At 58.6% G+C, this 22,487-nt stretch overlaps 3 protein-coding genes across 6 annotated transcripts in view; 2 read left to right on the forward strand and 1 right to left on the reverse strand.

The window, feature by feature from the left end:
• Positions 1-13,937, forward strand: part of PDE2A (phosphodiesterase 2A) — a 37,902-nt gene extending 23,965 nt beyond the window's left edge. Inside the window, 8 exon segments of the mRNA XM_040653228.1 lie at positions 1,536-1,571; positions 1,574-1,585; positions 1,717-1,791; positions 1,899-1,996; positions 4,529-4,643; positions 4,885-4,929; positions 5,074-5,174; positions 9,552-13,937. Coding sequence (XP_040509162.1) covers positions 1,536-1,571; positions 1,574-1,585; positions 1,717-1,791; positions 1,899-1,996; positions 4,529-4,643; positions 4,885-4,929; positions 5,074-5,174; positions 9,552-9,723 — 654 coding nt within the window. The 3' untranslated portion in view covers positions 9,724-13,937.
• On the reverse strand, positions 13,912-20,051 carry LOC121109186 (MAGE-like protein 2). The gene has a single exon (XM_040659235.2). The coding sequence runs from the start codon at positions 15,070-15,072 to the stop codon at positions 13,912-13,914; it is 1,161 nt and encodes a 386-aa protein (XP_040515169.1). The 5' UTR covers positions 15,073-20,051.
• A 403-nt stretch (positions 20,052-20,454) lies between these two features.
• The window catches only part of LOC107051449 (beta-arrestin-1), a 34,813-nt gene continuing 32,780 nt past the window's right edge, over positions 20,455-22,487 (forward strand). For all 4 annotated transcript variants that reach the window (XM_040659184.2, XM_040659192.2, XM_040659165.2 and 1 more), the window contains exon 1: positions 20,455-20,503. In XM_040659184.2, the coding sequence (XP_040515118.1) occupies positions 20,484-20,503 (20 nt within the window). In that variant the 5' untranslated portion in view covers positions 20,455-20,483. The remainder of the gene's footprint in view (positions 20,504-22,487) is intronic.

Below are 22,487 nucleotides of genomic sequence, written 5' to 3' on the forward strand. Positions count from 1 at the left end.
TAGAGTTGGGTCAGGGTTACGGTTGGGTTAGGGGGAGGGTTGAGGTTAGCGTTAGGATTGGGATTCAGGGTTGGGGTTAGGGATGAGGGTTGGGGTTGGGGTAAGGTTGGGGTCACAGTGGTTTAGGTTGGGATTAGGTTTAGGGTTGGGGTTGGGGTCAGTTAGGGTCACAGGGTTATGGTTAGGGTTTTGGGGTCAGGGTTAGGGTTACAGTTGGGTTAGGGCTGAGGTTAGGGTGAGGATTGAGGTTAGCATTAGGATTGGGGTCAGGGTTGGGTTAGGGTGAGAGTTGGGATTGGGGTTGGGGTCACAGCATTAAGCTTGGGATTAGGTTTAGGGTTGGGGTTGGGAATGGGGTCAGAGTTAGGGTCACAGGGTTATGGTTAGGGTTTTGGGGTCAGGGTAGGGGTTACAGTTGGGGTTAGGGCTGAGGTTAGGGTGAGGGTTGAGGTTAGCGTTAGGATTGGGGTCAGGGTTGGGGTCACAGTGTTTAGGTTGGGATTAGGTTTGAGGTCGGTGTTGGGGTTAGGATTGGGATTAGGGTCAAGAGTAGCGTTAGGGTCAGGGTCATGGTTGGGTCACGGTTGGGGTCATGCTTAGGATTAGGATCAGGGTCATGGTTGGGGTCATGCTTAGGATTAGGATAAGGGTCATGATTGGGTCATGGTTAGGATTTGGGTCAGGGCCGTGGTTGGGGTCATGCTTAGGATCTGGATCTGGGTCAGGGTCATGGTTGGGTCCACGGTGGGGGTCATGGTGAGGATTAGGGTCAGGGTCATGGTTAGGATTAGGGTCAGGGTCATGGTTTGGGGTCATGCTTAGGATTAGGTCAGGGCCGTGGTTGGGGTCATGCTTAGGATCTGGATCTGGGTCAGGGTCGTGGTTGGGGTCACGGTTGGGTCATGCTTAGGATTAGGGTCAGGGTCATGGTTGGGGGTCATGGTTAGGATTAGGATCAGGGTCATGGTTGGGGTCATGCTTAGGATTAGGATCAGGGTCATGGTTGGGGTCATTGCTTAGGATTAGGATAAGGGTCATGATTGGGGTCATGGTTAGGATTTGGGTCAGGGCCGTGGTTGGGGTCATGCTTAGGATCTGGATCTGGGTCAGGGTCCATGGTTGGGGTCACGGTTGGGGTCATGGTTAGGATTAGGGTCAGGGCCATGGTTGGGGTCATGGTTTAGGATTAGGGTCAGGGCTGTGGTTGGGGTCATGCTTAGGATCTGGATCTGGGTCAGGGGTCATGGTTGGGGTCACGGTTGGGGTCATGCTTAGGATTAGGGTCAGGGCCATGGTTGGGGTCATGCTTAGGATTAGGGTCAGGGCCATGGTTGGGGTCATGCTTAGGATTAGGGGCAGGGCCGTGGCTGGGGTCATGCTTAGGATCTGGATCTGGGTCAGGGGTCATGGTTGGGGTCACGGTTGGGGTCATGCTCAGGATTAGGGTCAGGGTTAATCTTAGGGTCAGGGTGTGCACTGGGACGAGAGTGGAGCTCAGGCTCAATCTTAGGGCGACCCCACACTTTGCCTTACAGAAATCAGTCCTGGCCGCGCTCTACAGCTTCCGAGGGCCTCTGTCATGGAGGTGAGGCACCCTTGCCCCCTGCTTAGGGGACAATGACACCACAGTGGCTCTCAGCGGAGGGCACTTTTGGGGTTGTCCCCGTCCCCATCCCGCTGTTGGCCGTTACGACGACCCCCTCGTCCCCCCCGCAGCGGCACCACTTTGCCCAGGCCATCGCCATCCTCAACAGCCAGGGCTGCAACATCTTCGACCACTTCTCCCGCAAGGTGACACCCCCCCGCCTGACCCTCATCACCCCGTGTCCCCCTCCCCGCCCCAAAAGAAACACCCACATCCCGCCTTCCACCCCGTATCCCGTCCCGTGTCCCCGTAGGACTACCAACGCATGCTGGACCTCATGCGGGACATCATCCTGGCCACCGACCTGGCCCACCACCTACGCATCTTCAAGGACCTCCAGAAGATGGCAGAGGTGATGCTGGGCTGCTGGCACCCCTCGTGTCGTGGCCCCTTGTCCCCATGGGATTTGTCACCTCCCCTTGTCCCCATGGGGTTTTGTCACCTCCCCTTGTCCACATTCGGTTCTGTCGTGCCCTCATTGGGTTGTGTTGTGTCCCCTTGTCCCCATTGGGTTGTGTCGTGTCCCCATGGGGTTGTCTGATGTCCCCTTTGTCCCCGTTGGGTTGTGTTGTGTCCCCATTGGGTTGTGTTGTGTCCCCATTGGGGTTGTGTCATGTCCCGTGTCCCCGTTGGATTGTGTCACATCTCCATTGGGTTGTGTCATGTCCCTTGTCCCCATGGGGATTTTGTCACCTCCCCTTGTCCCCATGGGGTTTTTGTCACCTCCCCTTGTCCACATTCGGTTCTGTCGTGCCCTCATTGGGTTGTGTTGTGTCCCCTTGTCCCCGTTGGGTTGTATTGTGTCCCCATGGGGTTGTGTGATGTCCCCTTGTCCCCGTTGGGTTGTGTTGTGTCCCCATTGGGTTTGTGTTGTGTCCCCCATGGGGTTGTGTCAATGTCCCCGTGTCCCCGTTGGATTGTGTCACATCTCCATTGGGTTGTGTCATGTCCCCTTGTCCCCATGGGGATTTGTCACCTCCCCTTGTCCCCATGGGGTTTTGTCACCTCCCCTTGTCCACATTCGGTTCTGTCGTGCCCTCATTGGGTTGTGTTGTGTCCCCTTGTCCCCGTTGGGTTGTATTGTGTCCCCATGGGGTTGTGTGATGTCCCCATTGTCCCCGTTGGGTTGTGTTGTGTCCCTGTTGGGTTGTGTCGTGTCCCCTTGTCCCCATTGGGTTGTGTTGTGTCCCCATGGGGTTGTCTGATGTCCCTTGTCCCCATTGGGTTGTGTCATGTCCCCTTGTCCCGTTGGGTTGTGTTGTGTCCCCACTGGGTTGTGTGATGTCCCCTTGTCCCCATGGGGTTTTGTCACCTCCCCTTGTCCACATTCGGTTCTGTCGTGCCCTCATTGGTTGTGTCGTGTCCCCTTGTCCCCATGGGGTTGTGTCGCATCCCCATTGGGTTGTCTGATGTCCCCTTGTCCCCATTGGGTTGTGTCATGTCCCCTTGTCCCCATTGGGTTGTGTTGTGTCCCCATGGGGTTGTGTGATGTCCCCTTGTCCCCATTGGGTTGTGTTGTGTCCCTGTTGGGTTGTGTCGTGTCCCCTTGTCCCCATTGCGTTGTGTTGTGACCCCATTGGGTTGTGTGATGTCCCCTTGTCCACATTGGGTTGTGTTGTGTCCCCATTGGGTTGTGTCATGTCCCCGTGTCCCCATTGGGTTGTGTTGTGTCCCCATAGGGTTGTGTCGTGTCCCCCATTGGGTTGTGTTGTGTCCCCATGGGGTTGTGTCATGTCCCCTTGTCCCCATTGGATTGTGTTGTGTCCCCATGGGGTTGTCTGATGTCCCCTTGTCCCTGTTGGGTTGTGTTGTGTCCCCACTGGGGTGTGTGATGTCCCCTTGTCCCCATTGGGTTGTGTTGTGACTCCATTGGGTTGTGTGATGTCCCCTTGTCCCCATTGCGTTGTATTGTGTCCCCATGGGGTTGTGTCGCATCCCCATTGGGTTGTCTGATGTCCCCTTGTCCCCATTGGGTTGTGTCATGTCCCCTTGTCCCCATTGCGTTGTGTTGTGTCCCCACGGGTTGTGTGATGTCCCCTTGTCCCCGTTGGGTTGTGTTGTGTCCCCATTGGGTTGTGCCATGTCCCCCTTGTCCCCATTTGGGTTGTGTTGTGTCCCCTTGACCCCACTGGGTTGTATTGATCCCTGTTGGGTTGTGTCACATCTACTTGTCCCCATTGGGATGTGTCACATCCCCATATGGTTGGGTCATGTCCCCTTGTCTACACTGGGTAATGCTGAGTCCCCTTGTCCCCATGGGGTTGTGTCGTGTCCCCTTGTCCCCGTTGGGTTGTGTTGCATCCCCATTGGGTGTGCCATGTCCCCATGTCCCCGTTGGGCTGTGTCCACATCCCTATTGGGTTGCGTCGTGTCTCCTTGTCCCCGTTTGGGTTGTGTTGTGTCCCCATGGGGTTGTCTGATGTCCCCTTGTCCCCGTTGGGTTGTGTCACATCCCTATTGGGCTGTGTCACATTCCCTTGTCCCCATTGGGTCATTGCCATGTCCCCATTGGGCTGTGCCACATCCTTCGTCCCCATTGGGCTTGTGCCATGTCCCGATGTCCCCATTGTGCTGTGCCAGTCCCCTTGTACCCTATTGGGTTGTTGCCATGTCCCCATGTCCCGTTGGGCTGTGCCAGTCCCCATGTCCCCACTGGGCTGTGTCACATCCCTCGTCCCCATTGGGCTGTCACACACCCGTGTCCCTATCAGGCTATAGGTTTTGGGCCCCGAGCTGCACCCCCTGGGCTCAGTGTAGGGGATGCTTATGGGATTGAGCACACTAAGGCTGGGAGGTGGCACAGGGGTCGACCCATGGGGACAGCGGGGCTGTGGGGTCCCTCCTGAGCCCCACTGCCCTACATCCGCCCCTCCTCCTCCCCCCAGTTGGCTACGACCCCAAGAACAAGCAGCACCACAGCCTGCTGCTCTGCCTGCTCATGACGTCCTGCGACCTCTCCGACCAGACCAAAGGGTGGAAGACCACCAGGAAAATCGCAGTGAGTGCCATGGGGGGGCGCGGGGAGGGGGCTGCTCCCACCCCGACCCCACCCACGGCGACCTCGTGCGCCCAATGGGGACCCCACGTGGCAGCCCCATAGGGCGCTCCGACACGGTGCCGAGCCGCGTGCCCCTATGGTGATGGGCTCCATAGGGTGGGCTTGTGGGAGGGAGGGGGCCACCCTGCGGGTTGGGTGTGGGGTGTGGGACCCCCCCCGTGTCACAGCCTGTCCCCCGCAGGAGCTGATCTACAAGGAGTTCTTCTCCCAAGGAGATCTGGTAGGTGCTGTGGGGGTGGAGCTCTCCATCCATCTGCATTGCTGGGGGGCACGGGTGAAGCGGTGTGGCACTGACCCTCCCCCCCCACCCCCCCACTTTGGGCCCCCCACCCCCCAAAAAACACCTGGCTGGGGGTCCTGCAGGAGAAAGCCAATGGGCAACCGCCCGCTGGAGATGATGGACCGGGAGAAAGCCTACATCCCTGAGCTGCAGATCAGCTTCATGGAGCACATCGCCATGCCCATCTACAAGTGAGCGCCCCAGCGGGGTACCCCAACACGGGGGGAGGGGGGACGTGTTCCCATGGCCCCCATTGCGTCCCATGGGGTTGGGATGGGGACGTGTTCCCATGGTCCCCATTGCGTCCCATGGCGTTGGGATGGGGACACGTTCCCATTGCCCCCATTGCGTCCCATGGGGTTGGGATGGGGACGTGTCCCCATTGCCCCCATTGCATCCCATGGGGTTGGGATGGGGACGTGTTCCCATGGCCCCCATTGCGTCCCATGGGGTTGGGATGGGGACACGTTCCCATGGCCCCCATTGCATCCCATGGGGTTGGGATGGGGACGTGTTCCCATTGCCCCCATTGCATCCCATGGGGTTGGGATGGGGACGTGTTCCCATTGCCCCCATTGCGTCCCATGGGGTTGGGATGGGGAAACGTTCCCATTGCCCCCATTGCGTCCCATGGGGTTGGGATGGGGACGCATCATTGCATCCCATGGGGTTGGGATGGGGACGTGTTCCCATTGCCCCCATTGCATCCCATGGGGTTGGGATGGGGACGTGTTCCCATGGCCCCCCTTGCGTCCCATGGGGTTGGGATGGGGACACGTTCCCATTGCCCCCATTGCGTCCCATGGGGTTGGGATGGGGACGTGTCCCCATTGCCCCCATTGCATCCCATGGGGTTGGGATGGGGACGTGTTCCCATGGCCCCCATTGCGTCCCATGGCGTTGGGATGGGGACACGTTCCCATTGCCCCCATTGCGTCCCATGGGGTTGGGATGGGGACGTGTCCCCATTGCCCCCATTGCATCCCATGGGGTTGGGATGGGGACGTGTTCCCATGGCCCCCATTGCGTCCCATGGGGTTGGGATGGGGACACGTTCCCATGGCCCCCATTGCATCCCATGGGGTTGGGATGGGGACGTGTTCCCATTGCCCCCATTGCATCCCATGGGGTTGGGATGGGGACGTGTTCCCATTGCCCCCATTGCGTCCCATGGGGTTGGGATGGGGAAACGTTCCCATTGCCCCCATTGCGTCCCATGGGGTTGGGATGGGGACGTGTTCCCATTGCCCCCATTGCGTCCCATGGGGTTGGGATGGGGACACATCATTGCGTCCCATGGGGTTGGGATGGGGACGTGTTCCCATTGCCCCCATTGCATCCCATGGTATTGGGATGGGGACATGTCCCCATTGCCCCCACTGCATCCCATGGTGTTGGGATGGGGATGTGTTCCCATTGCCCCCATTGCATCCCATGGTATTGGGATGGGGATGTGTCCCCATTGCCCCCACTGCATCCCATGGTGTTGGGAATGGGACACATCATTGCATCCCATGGGGTTGGGATGGGGACGTGTTCCCATTGCCCCCATTGCATCCCATGGTGTTGGGAATGGGACACATCATTGCATCCCATGGGGTTGGGATGGGGACGTGTTCCCATTGCCCCCATTGCATCCCATGGGGTTGGGTTGGGATGGAGACACCTTCCCATTGCCCCCATCACATCCCATGGTTCATGTCCGGGATGGGGACACGTTCCCATTGCCCCCATTGCATCCCATGTTGGGTTGGGATCGGGACTCCTTCCCATTGCCCCCATTCCATCCCACAGTTTTGGGATGGGGACACATTCCCATTGCCCCCATCGCATCCCAGTGTGCTGGGTTGGGATGGAGACCCCTTCCCATTGCTCCCATTGCATCCCATGGTGTTGGGTTGGGATGGAGACCCCTTCCCATTGCCCCCATCACATCCCATGGTGTTGGGATGGAGACCCCTTCCCATTGCCCCCATTGCATCCCATGGTTCTGTATTGGGATCAGGACTCCTTCCCATTGCCCCTATTCCATCCCACAGTTTTGGGATGGAGACCCCTTCCCATTGCCCCCATCGCATCCCATGGTGTTGGGTTGGGATGGAGACCCCTTCTCATTGCCCCCATCGCATCCCATGGTGTTGGGATGGAGACCCCTTCCCATTGCCCCCATTGCATCCCATGGTTCTGTATTGGGATCAGGACTCCTTCCCATTGCCCCCATTCCATCCCACAGTTTTGGGATGGGGACACATTCCCATTGCCCCCATCGCATCCCATGGTGTTGGGTTGGGATGGAGACCCCTTCCCATCGTCCCCATTGCATCCCATGGTGTTGGGATGGAGACCCCTTCCCATTGCCCCCATTGCATCCCACAGTTTTGGGATGGAGACCCCTTCCCATTGCCCCCATCGCATCCCATGGTTCATGTCTGGGATGGAGACCCCTTCCCATTGCCCCCATTGCATCCCATGGTTCTGCATTGGGGTCGGGACTCCGCCCCATTGCTCCCATTCCATCCCACAGTTTTGGGATGGAGACCTCTTCCCATTGCCCCCATCACATCCCATGGTTCATGTCTGGGATGGAGACCCCTTCCCATTGCCCCCATTGCATCCCATGGGGTTGGGTTGGGATGGGGACCCCTTCCCATTGCCCCCATCGCATCCCATGGTTCTGTATTGGGATCGGGACTCCTTCCCATTGCCCCCATTGCATCCCACAGTTTTGGGATGGAGACCCCTTCCCATCGTCCCCATCGCATCCCAATGTGTTGGGTTGGGATGGAGACCCCTTCCCATTGTTCCCATTGCATCCCATGGTTCTGTATTGGGATCAGGACTCCTTCCCATTGCCCCCATTGCATCCCACAGTTTTGGGATGGAGACCCCTTCCCATTGCCCCCATTGCATCCCATGGTTCAGGTCTGGCATGGAGACCCCTTCCCATCGTCTCCATCGCATCCCATGGGGTTGGGTTGGGATGGAGACCCCTTCCCATTGCCCCCATCACATCCCATGGTTCATGTCCGGGATGGGGACACGTTCCCATTGCCCCCATTGCATCCCATGTTGGGTTGGGATCGGGACTCCTTCCCATTGCCCCCATTCCATCCCACAGTTTTGGGATGGGGACACATTCCCATTGCCCCCATTGCATCCCATGGTGTTGGGATGGAGACCCCTTCCCATTGCCCCCATCGCATCCCATGGTGTTGGGTTGGGATGGAGACCCCTTCCCATTGCCCCCATTCCATCCCACAGTTTTGGGATGGAGACCCCTTCCCATTGCCCCCATCGCATCCCATGGTTCATGTCTGGGATGGAGACCCCTTCCCATTGCCCCCATTGCATCCCATGGTTCTGCATTGGGATCGGGACTCCGCCCCATTGCTCCCATTCCATCCCACAGTTTTGGGATGGAGACCTCTTCCCATTGCCCCCATCACATCCCATGGTTCATGTCTGGGATGGAGACCCCTTCCCATTGCCCCCATTGCATCCCATGGTGTTGGGATGGAGACCCCTTCCCATTGCTCCCATTGCATCCCATGGTTCTGTATTGGGATCGGGACTCCTCCCCATTGCCCCCATTCCATCCCACAGTTTTGGGATGGAGACCCCTTCCCATTGCCCCCATTGCATCCCATGGTGTTGGGTTGGGATGGAGACCCCTTCCCATTGCCCCCATCGCATCCCATGGTGTTGGGTTGGGATGGAGACCCCTTCCCATTGCCCCCATTGCATCCCATGGTTCTGCATTGGGATCGGGACTCCGCCCCATTGCTCCCATTCCATCCCACAGTTTTGGGATGGAGACCCCTTCCCATTGCCCCCATTGCATCCCATGGTGTTGGGATGGAGACCCCTTCCCATTGCCCCCATTCCATCCCACAGTTTTGGGATGGAGACCCCTTCCCATTGCCCCCATTGCATCCCATGGTTCAGGTCTGGCATGGAGACCCCTTCCCATCGTCCCCATCGCATCCCATGGTGTTGGGTTGGGATGGAGACCCCTTCCCATTGCCCCCATCACATCCCATGGTTCATGTCCGGGATGGGGACACGTTCCCATTGCCCCCCATTGCATCCCATGTTGGGTTGGGATCGGGACTCCTTCCCATTGCCCCCATTCCATCCCACAGTTTTGGGATGGGGACACATTCCCATTGCCCCCATCGCATCCCAATGTGTTGGGTTGGGATGGAGACCCCTTCCCATTGCCCCCATCGCATCCCATGGGGTTGGGATCGGGACTCCTTCCCATTGCCCCCATTCCATCCCACAGTTTTGGGATGGGGACACATTCCCATTGCCCCATTGCATCCCATGGTGTTGGGTTGGGATGGAGACCCCTTCCCATAGCCCCCATTGCATCCCACAGTTTTGGGATGGAGACCCCTTCCCATTGCCCCCATCGCATCCCATGGTTCTGGGTTGCTATAGGGCCGCATTCTCATCTCCCCCTCTGCACCCCATGGCTCCGTGCTGTGTTGCAGCCCCTCCAATGCTTATCCAACGTTGGGGTTGAGGGCTCCACGGTGCCATAAGCCCCCCCTTCGCCCCCCCAGGTTGCTGCAGGACCTCTTCCCCAAAGCCTCGGAGCTGTACGAGCGCGTCGCCAGCAACCGGGAGCAGTGGACCAAAGTGTCCCACAAATTCACCATCCGGGGGCTGCCCAGCAACAACTCCCTGGACTTTTTGGATGAGGACTATGACCCACACACCCCGACCCACAGCTGAACGGGTGCCTGGATGCCGAGGGGCACCCCGAGTCGGGGGCAGAGTGAGGATGGCGCTCGGGGGGTGGGGGGGGTGGGGGGGGGGAGGGGGACAACGGGGTTGGGGACAGGGCGAGGTGATGATGGGGTGCCATCCCTGCCCCGGTGCCACCCATGGGACGCGGTCCCCTCCCTGTGTGTCACCGGAGCCCCGGCCTGGTGGCACTCGGGGACGGCAGTGTCCCCATGGGGGTGTTCTCCCTGGGCTCCCCAGTGCGGCTGTCCCCCGGAATGGGGCCACGGGGACGCGCTGTGGGGCGGGCGATGGGGGAGAGCCCCCAACTTTTGGGGCTATGGGATGGGTTGGGGTCAACCCACAGCTTCCGCGGGGTGGGGGGTTGGTGGACACTGCCATCCATTGGGTCCCCCAACCCTACAGACCCCCATGCATGGACACTGCCATCCCATTGGGGTCCCCTGATCCTACAGACCCCCATGCATGGACACTGCCATCCATTGGGGTCCCCTGATCCTACAGACCCCCATGCATGGACACTGCCATCCCATTGGGGTCCCCTGATCCTACAGACCCCCATGCATGGACACTGCCATCCCATTGGGGTCCCCTGATCCTACAGACCCCCATGCATGGACGCTGCCATCCCATTGGGGTCCCCCGATCCTACAGACCCCCAATGCATGGACACTGCCATCCCATTGGGGTCTCCCGATCCTTCAGACCCCCATGCATGGACACTGCCATCCATTGGGGTCCCCTGATCCTAAAGGCCCCCATGCATGGACACTGCCATCCCATTGGATCCCCCCAACCCTACAGACCCCCATGCATGGACACTGCTGTCCATTGGGTCCCCCAACCCTACAGACCCCCATGCATGGACACTGCCATCCCATTGGGGTCCCCCGACCCTACAGACCTCCATGCATGGACACTGCCATCCCATTGGGGTCCTCTGACCCTACAGACCCCCATGCATGGACACTGCCATCTGTTGAGGTCCCCTCGACCCTACAGACCCCCATGCATGGACACTGCCATCCCATTGGGGTCCCCAACCCTACAGACCCCCATGCATGGACACTGCCATCCCACTGGGGTCCCTCTGTTCCTACAGACCCCAATGCATGGATACTGCCACCCCATTGGTGTCCCCCGATCCTACAGGCCCCCATGCATGGACCCTGCCATCCCACTGGGGTCCCCCAACCCTACAGACCCCCATGCATGGACACTGCCATCCCATTGTGACCCCTTCGGCCCTATTGATTGCTGTGTATGGACACTGCCATCCCATTGTGGTCCCTGCGGTCCTACAGACACTGCCATCCCATTGCGGTCCCTTTGGTCCTATTGAATGCTCTGTATGGATGCTGCCATCTTCCTGTGGTCCCTCTGACCCCAAAGACCACCATGCATGGCCCCTGCTAACATCCCCTTGACCCTACCACCCCACAAGCTACCACGTATGGCCCCTTCCATCCTCCCATGGTCCCACTGATCCCAAAGACCACCATGCATTGATTATGGCGAGCTCTCCATGTCCTTCTGGCCCTACAGACCCCCACACATGACCCCTTCCACCCCTCCATGGTCCCACTGATCCCAAAGACCACCATGCATTGATTATGGCGAGCTCTCCATGTCCTTCTGACCCTACAGACCCCCACGCATGACCCCTTCCACCCTACATGGTCCATCTGATCCCAAAGACCACCATGCATTGACTTTGGTGACCTCCCCATGTCCTTCTGGCCCTATAGACCCCCACGCATGACCCCTTCCACCCTTCATGGTCCCACTGATCCCAAAGACCACCATGCATTAATTATGGCGAGCTCTCCATGTCCTTCTCGCCTTACTGACAGTCATGCATGACCCCTTCCACCCTGCATGGTCCCTCTGATCCCACAGCCCCCCATACATGGACTTTGCTGAGCCCTCCATACCCTTCTGGCCCTACAGACCCCCCATGCATGACCCCTTCCACCCTACATGGTCCATCTGATCCCACAGCCCACCATACATGGACTTTGCTGAGCCTTCCATGTCCTTCTGGCCCTACTGAGAGTCATGCATGACCCCTTCCACCCTTCCATGGTCCCACTGATCCCAAAGACCACCATGCATTAATTATGGCGAGCTCTCCATGTCCTTCTCACCCTACAGACCCCCATGCATGGCCCCTTCCACTCTTCCATTGTCCCACTGATCCCACAGCCCACCATACACGGACTTTGATGAGCCCTCCATACCGTTCTGACCCTACAGACCCCCACGCATGACCCCTTCCACCCTACACGGTCCCTCTGATCCCAAAGACCACCATGCATTGATTATGGCGAGCTCTCCATGTCCTTCTGGCCCTACAGACCCCCACGCATGGCCCCTTCCACCCTTCCATCGTACATCTGATCCCACAGCCCACCATGCATTGACTTTGGTGACCTCCCCATGTCCTTCTGGCCCTACAGACCCCCATGCATGGCCCCTTCCACCCTTCCATGGTCCCTCTGATCCCAAAGACCACCATGCATTGATTATGGCGAGCTCTCCATGTCCTTCTGGCCCTACTGACAGCCACTCATGACCCCTTCCACCCTACATGGTCCCACTGATCCAAAGACCACCATGCATTGATTATGGCGAGCTCTCCATGTCCTTCTCGCCTTACTGACAGTCATGCCTGACCCCTTCCACCCTACATGGTCCCTCTGATCCCACAGCCCCCCATACATGGACTTTGCTGAGCCCTCCATACCCTTCTGGCCCTACAGACCCCCACGCATGACCCCTTCCACCCTTCATGGTCCCTCTGATCCCAAAGACCACCATGCATTGACTTTGCTGAGCCTTCCATGTCCTTCTGGCCCTACTGAGAGTCATGCATGACCCCTTCCACCCTTCCATGGTCCCACTGATCCCAAAGACCACCATGCATTGATTATGGCGAGCTCTCCATGTCCTTCTGGCCCTACAGACCCCCACGCATGACCCCTTCCACCCCTCCATGGTCCCACTGATCCCAAAGACCACCATGCATTGATTATGGCGAGCTCTCCATGTCCTTCTGGCCCTACAGACCCCCACGCATGACCCCTTCCACCCTACATGGCCCCTCTGATCCCACAGCCCACCATACATGGACTTTGATGAGCCCCCCATGTCCTTCTGGCCCTACAGACCCCCACGCATGACCCCTTCCACCCTACATGGTCCATCTGATCCCAAAGACCACCATGCATTGACTTTGGTGACCTCCCCATGTCCTCCTGGCCCTACAGACCCCCACGCGTGACCCCTTCCACCCTTCCATGGTCCCACTGATCCCAAAGACCACCATGCACTGACTTTGGCGACCACTCCATGTCCTTCTGCCCTACTGACAGCCACGCATGAATCGTGGTGGCCTTTGCGGTCCCTTTGGTGGCCACACACGGTGGGGGCCCTACAAGTCTCCCGTGGCCCCCACCCCACTGACTGTTGGGTCCCCATCCCTCGAGGTGCCCGGGTGGCCCCGTCCCCCCCCGAACCCCCCAATGCTGCAACGCCGAGTCGTCCGCTTCGGTGTGAGAGTCAACGGGATCCCCCAAAGCCACCGTGGGGCCGCGTCCGTCCTGCCTTACCTCCTTGGAGATGCCTTCAGAGAGACGCTTCGTACGGCCCCGTGCTTCGTGCCCCACCGCTTCACCCCACAGCCTTCCCATGGGGCGGGGAAGGAGCTGACCCCAAAGGCAAACGGAAAGTTAAGAACAACCCCACAAAGGATACAGGAGAAAGCCAGCGCGGCGCCAGCCCCGACGCCGGCACCGTGGGTGGGATGGAGCTCCCCGACGCCGGCGACGCGGGTTGGTGACGAGCATCACCACGGGCACGGCCGTGACCCACAGCCCGTGGCCACGCGTCCCCATGTGGGGCGGTGGGGCGGTGGGGCGGTGGGGCGGTGGCAGACCCCGAGCCCTGCAGTGTGCGTGCCCTGTGCCTCGCGTGCACCCCGCAGCTTCTGTGGTTGCGCCGCGCTCGGCTCCGCCGGGGCTGAGCAGGAGCGGTTCTGTCCTCCTCTTCCTCCTCTTCTTCTTCTTCTTTGGTATTTCCTTTTTCTTCTTCTTTTTTTTATGGTTTGTTTTCTTTTTCTTTTATTTTCTTTTATTTTTTGGTGGTGGGTTTTTTTGCTTTTTTTTTTTGGTTTTCCTAATAAATTTCATACGTCGATCTGCCGGCGGCGGTGGAGGCGCAGTGTGAGTCGTGCCGGGGAGCCAATGGGGACACGGCGCTGTGTGGGGACAGCAAGGGGGCCCCAATGCTGTTGGGTGGCAACAGGGGGTCCCCAATGCCATGGGGTGGCACCAGGGGGTTCCCAATGCCTTGGGGTGGCAACAAGAGGTCACTGATGCCATGGGGTGGCACCGAGGGGATCTCAGTGCCATGGGGTGGCACCGGGGGGTTCCCAATGCCATGAGGTGGCACCACGGTGTCGCCGATGCCATGGGGTGGCGACAAGGGGTCCCCAATGCCATGGGGTGGCACCAAGAGGTCCTCAACGCAATGGGGTGGCACCAAGAGGTCACTGATGCCATGGGGTGGCACCAAGAGGTTACCGATACCTTGGGGTGGCACCAAGGTGTTGTCAATGCCATGGGGTGGCACAAAGGGGTTCTGAACACCATCAGGTGGCACCAAGAGGACCCCAATGCCATGGGGTGGCAACAAGAGGTCCCCAAAGCCATGGGGGAGCAACAAGAGGTCCCAACCCAGTGGGATGGCAACAAGGGGCACCAATGCCATGGGGTGGCACCAAGGGGTTCTGAATGCCATGGGGTGGCACCAAGAGGTCACCGATGCCATGGGGTGGCACCAAGGGGTTCTCAATGCCATGGGGTGGCAACAAGAGGTCACTGATGCCATGGGGTGGCACCGAGGGGTTCTCAGTGCCATGGGGTGGCACCAAGAGGTACTCAATGCCATGGGGTGGCAACAAGAGGTCACCGATGCCATGGGGTGGCACCGAGGGGTTCTCAGTGCCATGGGATGGCACCAAGGGGTTCTCAATGCCATGGGGTGGCAACAAGAGGTCACTGATGCCATGGGGTGGCACCGAGGGGTTCTCAGTGCCATGGGGTGGCACCAAGAGGTACTCAATGCCATGGGGTGGCAACAAGAGGTCACCGATGCCATGGGGTGGCACCGAGGGGTTCTCAATGCAATGGGGTGGCAACAAGAGGTCCCAACCCAATGGGGTGGCACCAAGGGGTTCCCAATGCCATGGGGTGGCAACAAGAGGTCCCAACCCAATGGGGTGGCACCAAGGGGCACCGATGCCATGGGGTGTCCCCAAGGGGTACTCAGTGCCATGGGGTGGCATTGAGTGGAGTGGCATTGAGTGGAGTGGCACGGAGTGGCACCAAGGGGTTCCCAACGCCATGGGGTGGCACCAGGGGGTTCCCAATGCCTTGGGGTGACAACAAGAGGTCACTGATGCCATGGGGTGGCACCGAGGGGTTCTCAGTGCCATGGGGTGGCACCAAGAGGTACTCAATGCCATGGGGTGACAACAAGGGGTCCCCAACCCAATGGGGTGGCACCAGGGGGTCACCGATGCCATGGGGTGGCTCCAAGAGGTCACTGATGCCATGGGGTGGCACCAAGAGGTTCCCAATGACATGGGGTGGCAACAAGGGGTCACTGACGCCATGGCGTGGCACCGAGGGGTCTCCAGTGCCATGGGGTGGCACCAAGAGGTCCCCAACACCATGGGGTGGCACCAAGGGGTTCCCAGTGCCATGGGGTGGCACCACGGTGTCGCTGATGCCATGGGGTGGCAACAAGGGGTCCCCAACACATTGGGGTGGCAGCAAGGGGCACCGATGCCATGGGGTGGAAACAAGGGGTCCCCAACGCAATGGGGTGGCAGCAAGGGGTCACCGATGCCATGGGGTGCCAACAAGAGGACACCGATGCCATGGGGTGGCACCAAGGGGTTCTCACAGCCCCCTTGCAAACACACACATGCAAAGGAGCTGCATGCATCGGCACCATGTGCAAACACACACACGGCAGTCAAAGGAGCTCCATGCATGCACTATGTGCACACACACATGCAAAGGAGCTGCATGCATGCACTGTGCACACACACATGTAAAGGAGCTGCAGGCATGCACTGTGCACGCACTCACATGCAAAAGAGCTGCATGCATGCACTATGCGCACACATCCACATGCAAAGGAGCTGCATGCATACACTGTGCACACATCCACATGCAAAGGAGCTGCATGCATGCACTATGTGCACACACAGATGCAAAAGAGCTGCATGCATGCACTGTGCACACTCACGTACAAAGCAGCTGCATGCATGCACAATGTTCACACACCCACATGCAAAGCAGCTGCAAGCATGCACTATGTGCACACACTCACGTGCAAAGCAGCTGCATGCATGCACTATGTGCACACACACACATGCAAAGGAGCTGCATGCATGCACTATGTGCACACACAGATGCAAAAGAGCTGCATGCATGAACCACGTGCACACACCTCATGGAAAGGAGCTCCATGCATGAACGATGTGCAGACCCACATACAAAAGAGCTGCATGCATGCACTACGTGCACATACACATGCAAAGGAGCTGCACGCATGCACAAAGTGCACATAATCACGTGAAAAGCAGCTGCATGCATTCACCATGGGCACACTGACATGCAAAGGAGCTGCATGCATGCAACATGGCCACACACTCACATGCAAAGCAGCTGCATGCATGCACGATGTGCACACACACATGCAAAGCAGCTGTGCACACACACATGCAAAGCAGCTGCATGCATGCACCATGTGCACACACTCACATGCAAAGCAGCTGCATGCATGCAACATGTCCACACACACACATGCAAAGGAGCTGCATGCACGCACTACGTGTACACCCACATGCAACGCAGCTGCATGCATGCAACATGGCCACACACTCACATGCAAAGCAGCTCCATGCACGCACTATGTGCACACCCACATGCAAAAGAGCTGCATGCATGCACTATGTGCACACACTCATATGCAAAGCAGCTGCATGCATGCACGAGGTGCACACACACATGCAAAGGAGCTGTGCACACCCACATGCAAAGCAGCTGCATGCATGCACTGTGTGCACAAACACTTGCAAATCATCCGCATGCATGCACTACGTGCACACACACACGCAAAGCAGCTGCATGCATGCACTATATGCACACACCCCCAAGCAAAGGAGCTGCATGCATGCATTATATGCAAACCCACATACAGAAGAGCTGCATGCATGCACGATGTGCACACACCCACATGCAAAGCAGCTGCATGCATGCATTATGGGCACACACATGCAAAGCAGCTGTGCACACACACATGCAGAGGACCTGCATGCATGCACTATGTGCACACCCACATGCAAAGCAGCTGCATGCATGCACCACGGGCGCACACACATGCAAAGGAGCTGCATGCATACACTGTGCACACATCCACATGCAAAGGAGCTGCATGCATGCACTATGTGCACACACAGATGCAAAAGAGCTGCATGCATGCACTGTGCACACTCACGTACAAAGCAGCTGCATGCATGCACAATGTTCACACACCCACATGCAAAGCAGCTGCAAGCATGCACTATGTGCACACACTCACGTGCAAAGGAGCTGCATGCATGCACTATGTGCACACACAGATGCAAAAGAGCTGCATGCATGAACCACGTGCACACACCTCATGGAAAGGAGCTCCATGCATGAACGATGTGCAGACCCACATACAAAAGAGCTGCATGCATGCACTACGTGCACATACACATGCAAAGGAGCTGCACGCATGCACAAAGTGCACATAATCACGTGCAAAGCAGCTGCATGCATGCACCATGGGCACACTCACATGCAAAGGAGCTGCATGCACGCACGACGTGCACACACACACGCAAAGCAGCTGCATGCATGCACTATATGCACACACCCCCAAGCAAAGGAGCTGCATGCATGCATTATATGCAAACCCACATACAGAAGAGCTGCATGCATGCACGATGTGCACGCACACATGCAAAGCAGCTGCACGCATGCATTATGTGCACACACATGCAAAGCAGCTGTGCACGCCCACATGCAAAGGAGCTGCATGCATGCACTGTGCACACTCACATGCAAATCAGATGCATGCATGCAGTATGTTCAGACCCACATGCAAAGGAGCTGCATGCATGCACGATGTGCACACACACATGCAAAAGAGCTGCATGCATGCACCACGTGCACACACACATTCAAAGGAGCTGCATGCATGCACAATGTGCACATAATCACGTGCAAAGCAGCTGCATGCATTCACCATGGGCACACCCACATGCAACGCAGCTGCATGCATGCAATATGGCCACACACTCACATGCAAAGCAGCTCCATGCATGCACTATGTGCACACCCACATGCAAAAGAGCTGCATGCATGCACTATGTGCACACACTCATATGCAAAGCAGCTGCATGCATGCACGAGGTGCACACACACATGCAAAGGAGCTGTGCACACCCACATGCAAAGCAGCTGCATGCATGCACTGTGTGCACAAACACTTGCAAATCATCCGCATGCATGCACTACGTGCACACACACACGCAAAGCAGCTGCATGCATGCACTATATGCACACACCCCCAAGCAAAGGAGCTGCATGCATGCATTATATGCAAACCCACATACAGAAGAGCTGCATGCATGCACGATGTGCACACACCCACATGCAAAGCAGCTGCATGCATGCGCTGTGTGCACCCCCCGTGCAAAGGAACTGCATGCATGCACTGTGCACACACACATGCAAAGGAGCTGCAAGCATGCACTGTGCACACATCCACATGCAAAGCAGCTGCATGCATGCACTACGTGCACACACTCACATGCAAAGGAGCTGCATGCATGCACTATGTGCACACACACAAGCAAAGGAGCTGCATGAATGCAACATGGCCACACACTCACATGCAAAGCAGCTGCACGCATGCACGATGTGCACACACACACGCAAAGCAGCTGCATGCATGCACTGTGCACACTCACGTACAAAGAGCTCCATGCATGCACAATGTTCACACACCCACATGCAAAGCAGTTGCAAGCATGCACTATGTGCACACACTCACGTGCAAAGCAGCTGCATGCACGCATTATGGACACACTCACATGCAAAGGAGCTGCATGCATGCACTATGTGCACACACAGATGCAAAAGAGCTGCATGCATGAACCACGTGCACACACCTCATGGAAAGGAGCTGCATGCATGCACTATGTGCACATAATCACGTGCAAAGCAGCTGCATGCATGCACCATGGGCACACCCACATGCAAAGGAGCTGCATGCATGCACTATGTGCACTCACACATGCATAGGAGCTGCATGCGTGCACTGTGTGCAAACCCACATGCAAAGCAGCTGCATGCATGCACCATGGGCGCACACACACTCAAAGCAGCTGCATGCATGCACTGTGAGCACAAACACTTGCAAATCATCTGCATGCATGCACGACGTGCACACCCACATGCAAAAGAGCTGCATGCATGCACTACGCGCACACACACACGCAAAGCAGCTGCATGCATGCACTATATGCACACACCCCCAAGCAAAGGAGCTGCATGCATGCATTATATGCAAACCCACATACAGAAGAGCTGCATGCATGCACGATGTGCACGCACACATGCAAAGCAGCTGCACGCATGCATTATGTGCACACACATGCAAAGCAGCTGTGCACGCCCACATGCAAAGGAGCTGCATGCATGCACTGTGCACACTCACATGCAAATCAGATGCATGCATGCAGTATGTTCAGACCCACATGCAAAGGAGCTGCATGCATGCACGATGTGCACACACACATGCAAAAGAGCTGCATGCATGCACCACGTGCACACACACATTCAAAGGAGCTGCATGCATGCACAATGTGCACATAATCACGTGCAAAGCAGCTGCATGCATTCACCATGGGCACACTCACATGCAAAGGAGCTGCATGCATGCAACATGGCCACACACTCACATGCAAAGCAGCTGCATGCATGCACTATGTGCACTCCCACATGCAAAGCAGCTGCATGCATGCACTATGTGCACACACTCACGTGCAAAGCAGCTGCATGCATGCAGTACGTGCACACACACATGCAAAGGAGCTGCATGCACGCACGACGTGCACACCCACATGCAAAGCAGCTGCACGCACGCACTGCGCGCACCCCCCCCGTGCAAAGGAGCTGCGCTCACACGGGCACGCACTGCGCATGCGCACACCCACGCACCGCCACGCGCATGCGCACAGAGCGGCGCGGCGCGCATGCGCACAACCGCCCCCCCCGCTTCCCGCGCTCGCCGCCGGGGGGCGCCGTTCCCGCCCTTCCCTTCCCGCCCCTCCCCTCCCCCCCCCCCCCCCCCCCTTCCCTTCTCCTCACACAACCGCAGCGCCGCCGCTCCGGGCCGCCCCTCCACCCCCGCACCGCTCCCACCACCGCCCCCCCCGGAGCGGCAGCGGCAGCCGCAGGAGGAGGAGGAGGAGGAGGAGGAGTGGGAAGGGGGGGGGGCCGTGTGTGTTGTGTGGGGGTGGGGGGGGGTGGGGGCCGTGAGGTGGTTGTTTCTTTTGGGGGGGGGCGTTGGAAGGAGGGGGGGGGGGGGCGCCGTTCCCGCCCCGGATTCACCGCAGCGCTGCGCGGATCCGCGGGGCCATGGGAGACAAAGGCACGCGGTGAGCGGGGAGCGGGGCCGGGAGGGGGGGGGGTCCCCGTGTTCCTATGGGGGGTCCCTGTGTCCCTATGGGGGGTCCCTCTGTTCCTATGGGGGCCCCTATACCCCTACTGGGGGTCCCTGTGTCCCCATTGGGGTCCCTGTGTCGTGTCCCTATTGGGGTTCCCTGTGTTCCTATGGGGTTCCCCGTGTCCCTCTGAGGGGTTGCCATGTCCCTATTGGGGTCCCTGTGTCCCTATGAGGGTCCCTGTGTCCCTACTGGGGGTCCCCGTGCCCCTATGGGGGGTCCCTGTGTCCCCATTGGGGTCCCTGTGTCCCTATGGGGGTCCCTGTGTCCCTATTGGGATCCCCGTGTCCCTCTGAGGGGTTGCCATGTCCCCATTGGGGTCCCTGTGTCCCTATGGGGGTCCCTGTGTCCCTACTGGGGGTCCCGTGTCCCTATGGGGGGGTCCCTGTGTCCCCATTGGGGTCCCTGTGTCCCCATTGGGGTTCCCTGTGTTCCTATGGGGTTCCCCGTGTCCCTCTGAGGGGTTGCCATGTCCCCATTGGGGTCCCTGTGTCCCTATGGGGGGTCCCTGTGTCCCTGTGGGGGTCCCTGTGTTCCTATGAGGATCTGCCATGTCCCTATGGGGGGTCCCCGTGTCCCTATGGGGGGTCCCTGTGTTCCTATGGGGGCCCCTATACCCCTATTAGGAGTCCCCATGTCCCTATGAGGGGTTGCCATGTCCCCATTGGGGTCCCTGTGTCCCTATGAGGGTCCCTGTGTCCCTGCTGTGGTTCCCCATTTCCCCATTGGGGTCCCCGTGTCCCTATGGGGGCCCCTATTCCCCTATTGGGAGCTGCCGTGTCCCTGTGAGGGGTCCCCGTGTCCCTATGGGGGGGTCCCTGGGTAGCTATGGGGGGTCCGCTATGTTCCTATGGGGGCCTCCAGGTCCCTATGAGTGGTTGCCATGTCCCCATTGGCGTCCCTGTGTCCCCATGAGGGTCTGCCATGTCTCCATTGGGGTCCCTGTGTCCCTATGGGGGTCCCTGTGTTCCTATGAGGATCTGCCATGTCCCTATGGGGGGGTCCCCGTGTCCCTGTGGGTGTCCCCATCTTCCTATGGGGGGTCCCTGTGTTCCTATGGGGGCCCCTGTACCCCTATTGAGAGTCCCCATGTCCCTATGAGGGGTTGCCATGTCCCCATTGGCATCCCTGTGTCCCCATGAGGGTCTGCCGTGTCCCCATTGGGGTCCCAGTGTTCTTATGGAGGGTCCCTGTGTCCCTATTGGGGTTCCCCATGTCCCCATTGGGGTCCCTGTGTCCCTATGGGGGCCCCTATACCCCTACTGGGGGTCCCCGTGTCCCTATGGGGGTCCCTGTGTCCCTATTGGGGTTCCCTGTGTTCCTATGGGGTTCCCCGTGTCCCTCTGAGGGGTTGCCATGTCCCTATGGGGGGTCCCTGTGTCCCTGTGGGGGTCCCTGTGTTCCTATGAGGATCTGCCATGTCCCTATGGGGGGTCCCCGTGTCCCTATGGGGGGTCCCTGTGTTCCTATGGGGGCCCCTATACCCCTATTAGGAGTCCCCATGTCCCTATGAGGGGTTGCCATGTCCCCATTGGGGTCCCTGTGTCCCTATGAGGGTCCCTGTGTCCCTGCTGTGGTTCCCCATTTCCCCATTGGGGTCCCCGTGTCCCTATGGGGGCCCCTATTCCCCTATTGGGAGCTGCCGTGTCCCTGTGAGGGGTCCCCGTGTCCCTATGGGGGGGTCCCTGGGTAGCTATGGGGGGTCCGCTATGTTCCTATGGGGGCCTCCAGGTCCCTATGAGTGGTTGCCATGTCCCCATTGGCGTCCCTGTGTCCCCATGAGGGTCTGCCATGTCTCCATTGGTGTCCCTGTGTTCCTATGGGGGTCCCTGTGTTCCTATGAGGATCTGCCATGTCCCTATGGGGGGTCCCCGTGTCCCTGTGGGTGTCCCCATCTTCCTATGGGGGGTCCCTGTGT

This window comes from Gallus gallus, chromosome 1, assembly GCF_016699485.2.
Source record: "Gallus gallus isolate bGalGal1 chromosome 1, bGalGal1.mat.broiler.GRCg7b, whole genome shotgun sequence".
NCBI lineage: Eukaryota > Metazoa > Chordata > Aves > Galliformes > Phasianidae > Gallus > Gallus gallus.

Bases quoted from the DNA above. Each gene is read 5' to 3' on its own strand.
- LOC121109186 (XM_040659235.2), bottom strand. From the start codon at position 15,072: ATGGCACTGAGTACCCCTTGGGGACACCCCATGGCATCGGTGCCCCTT.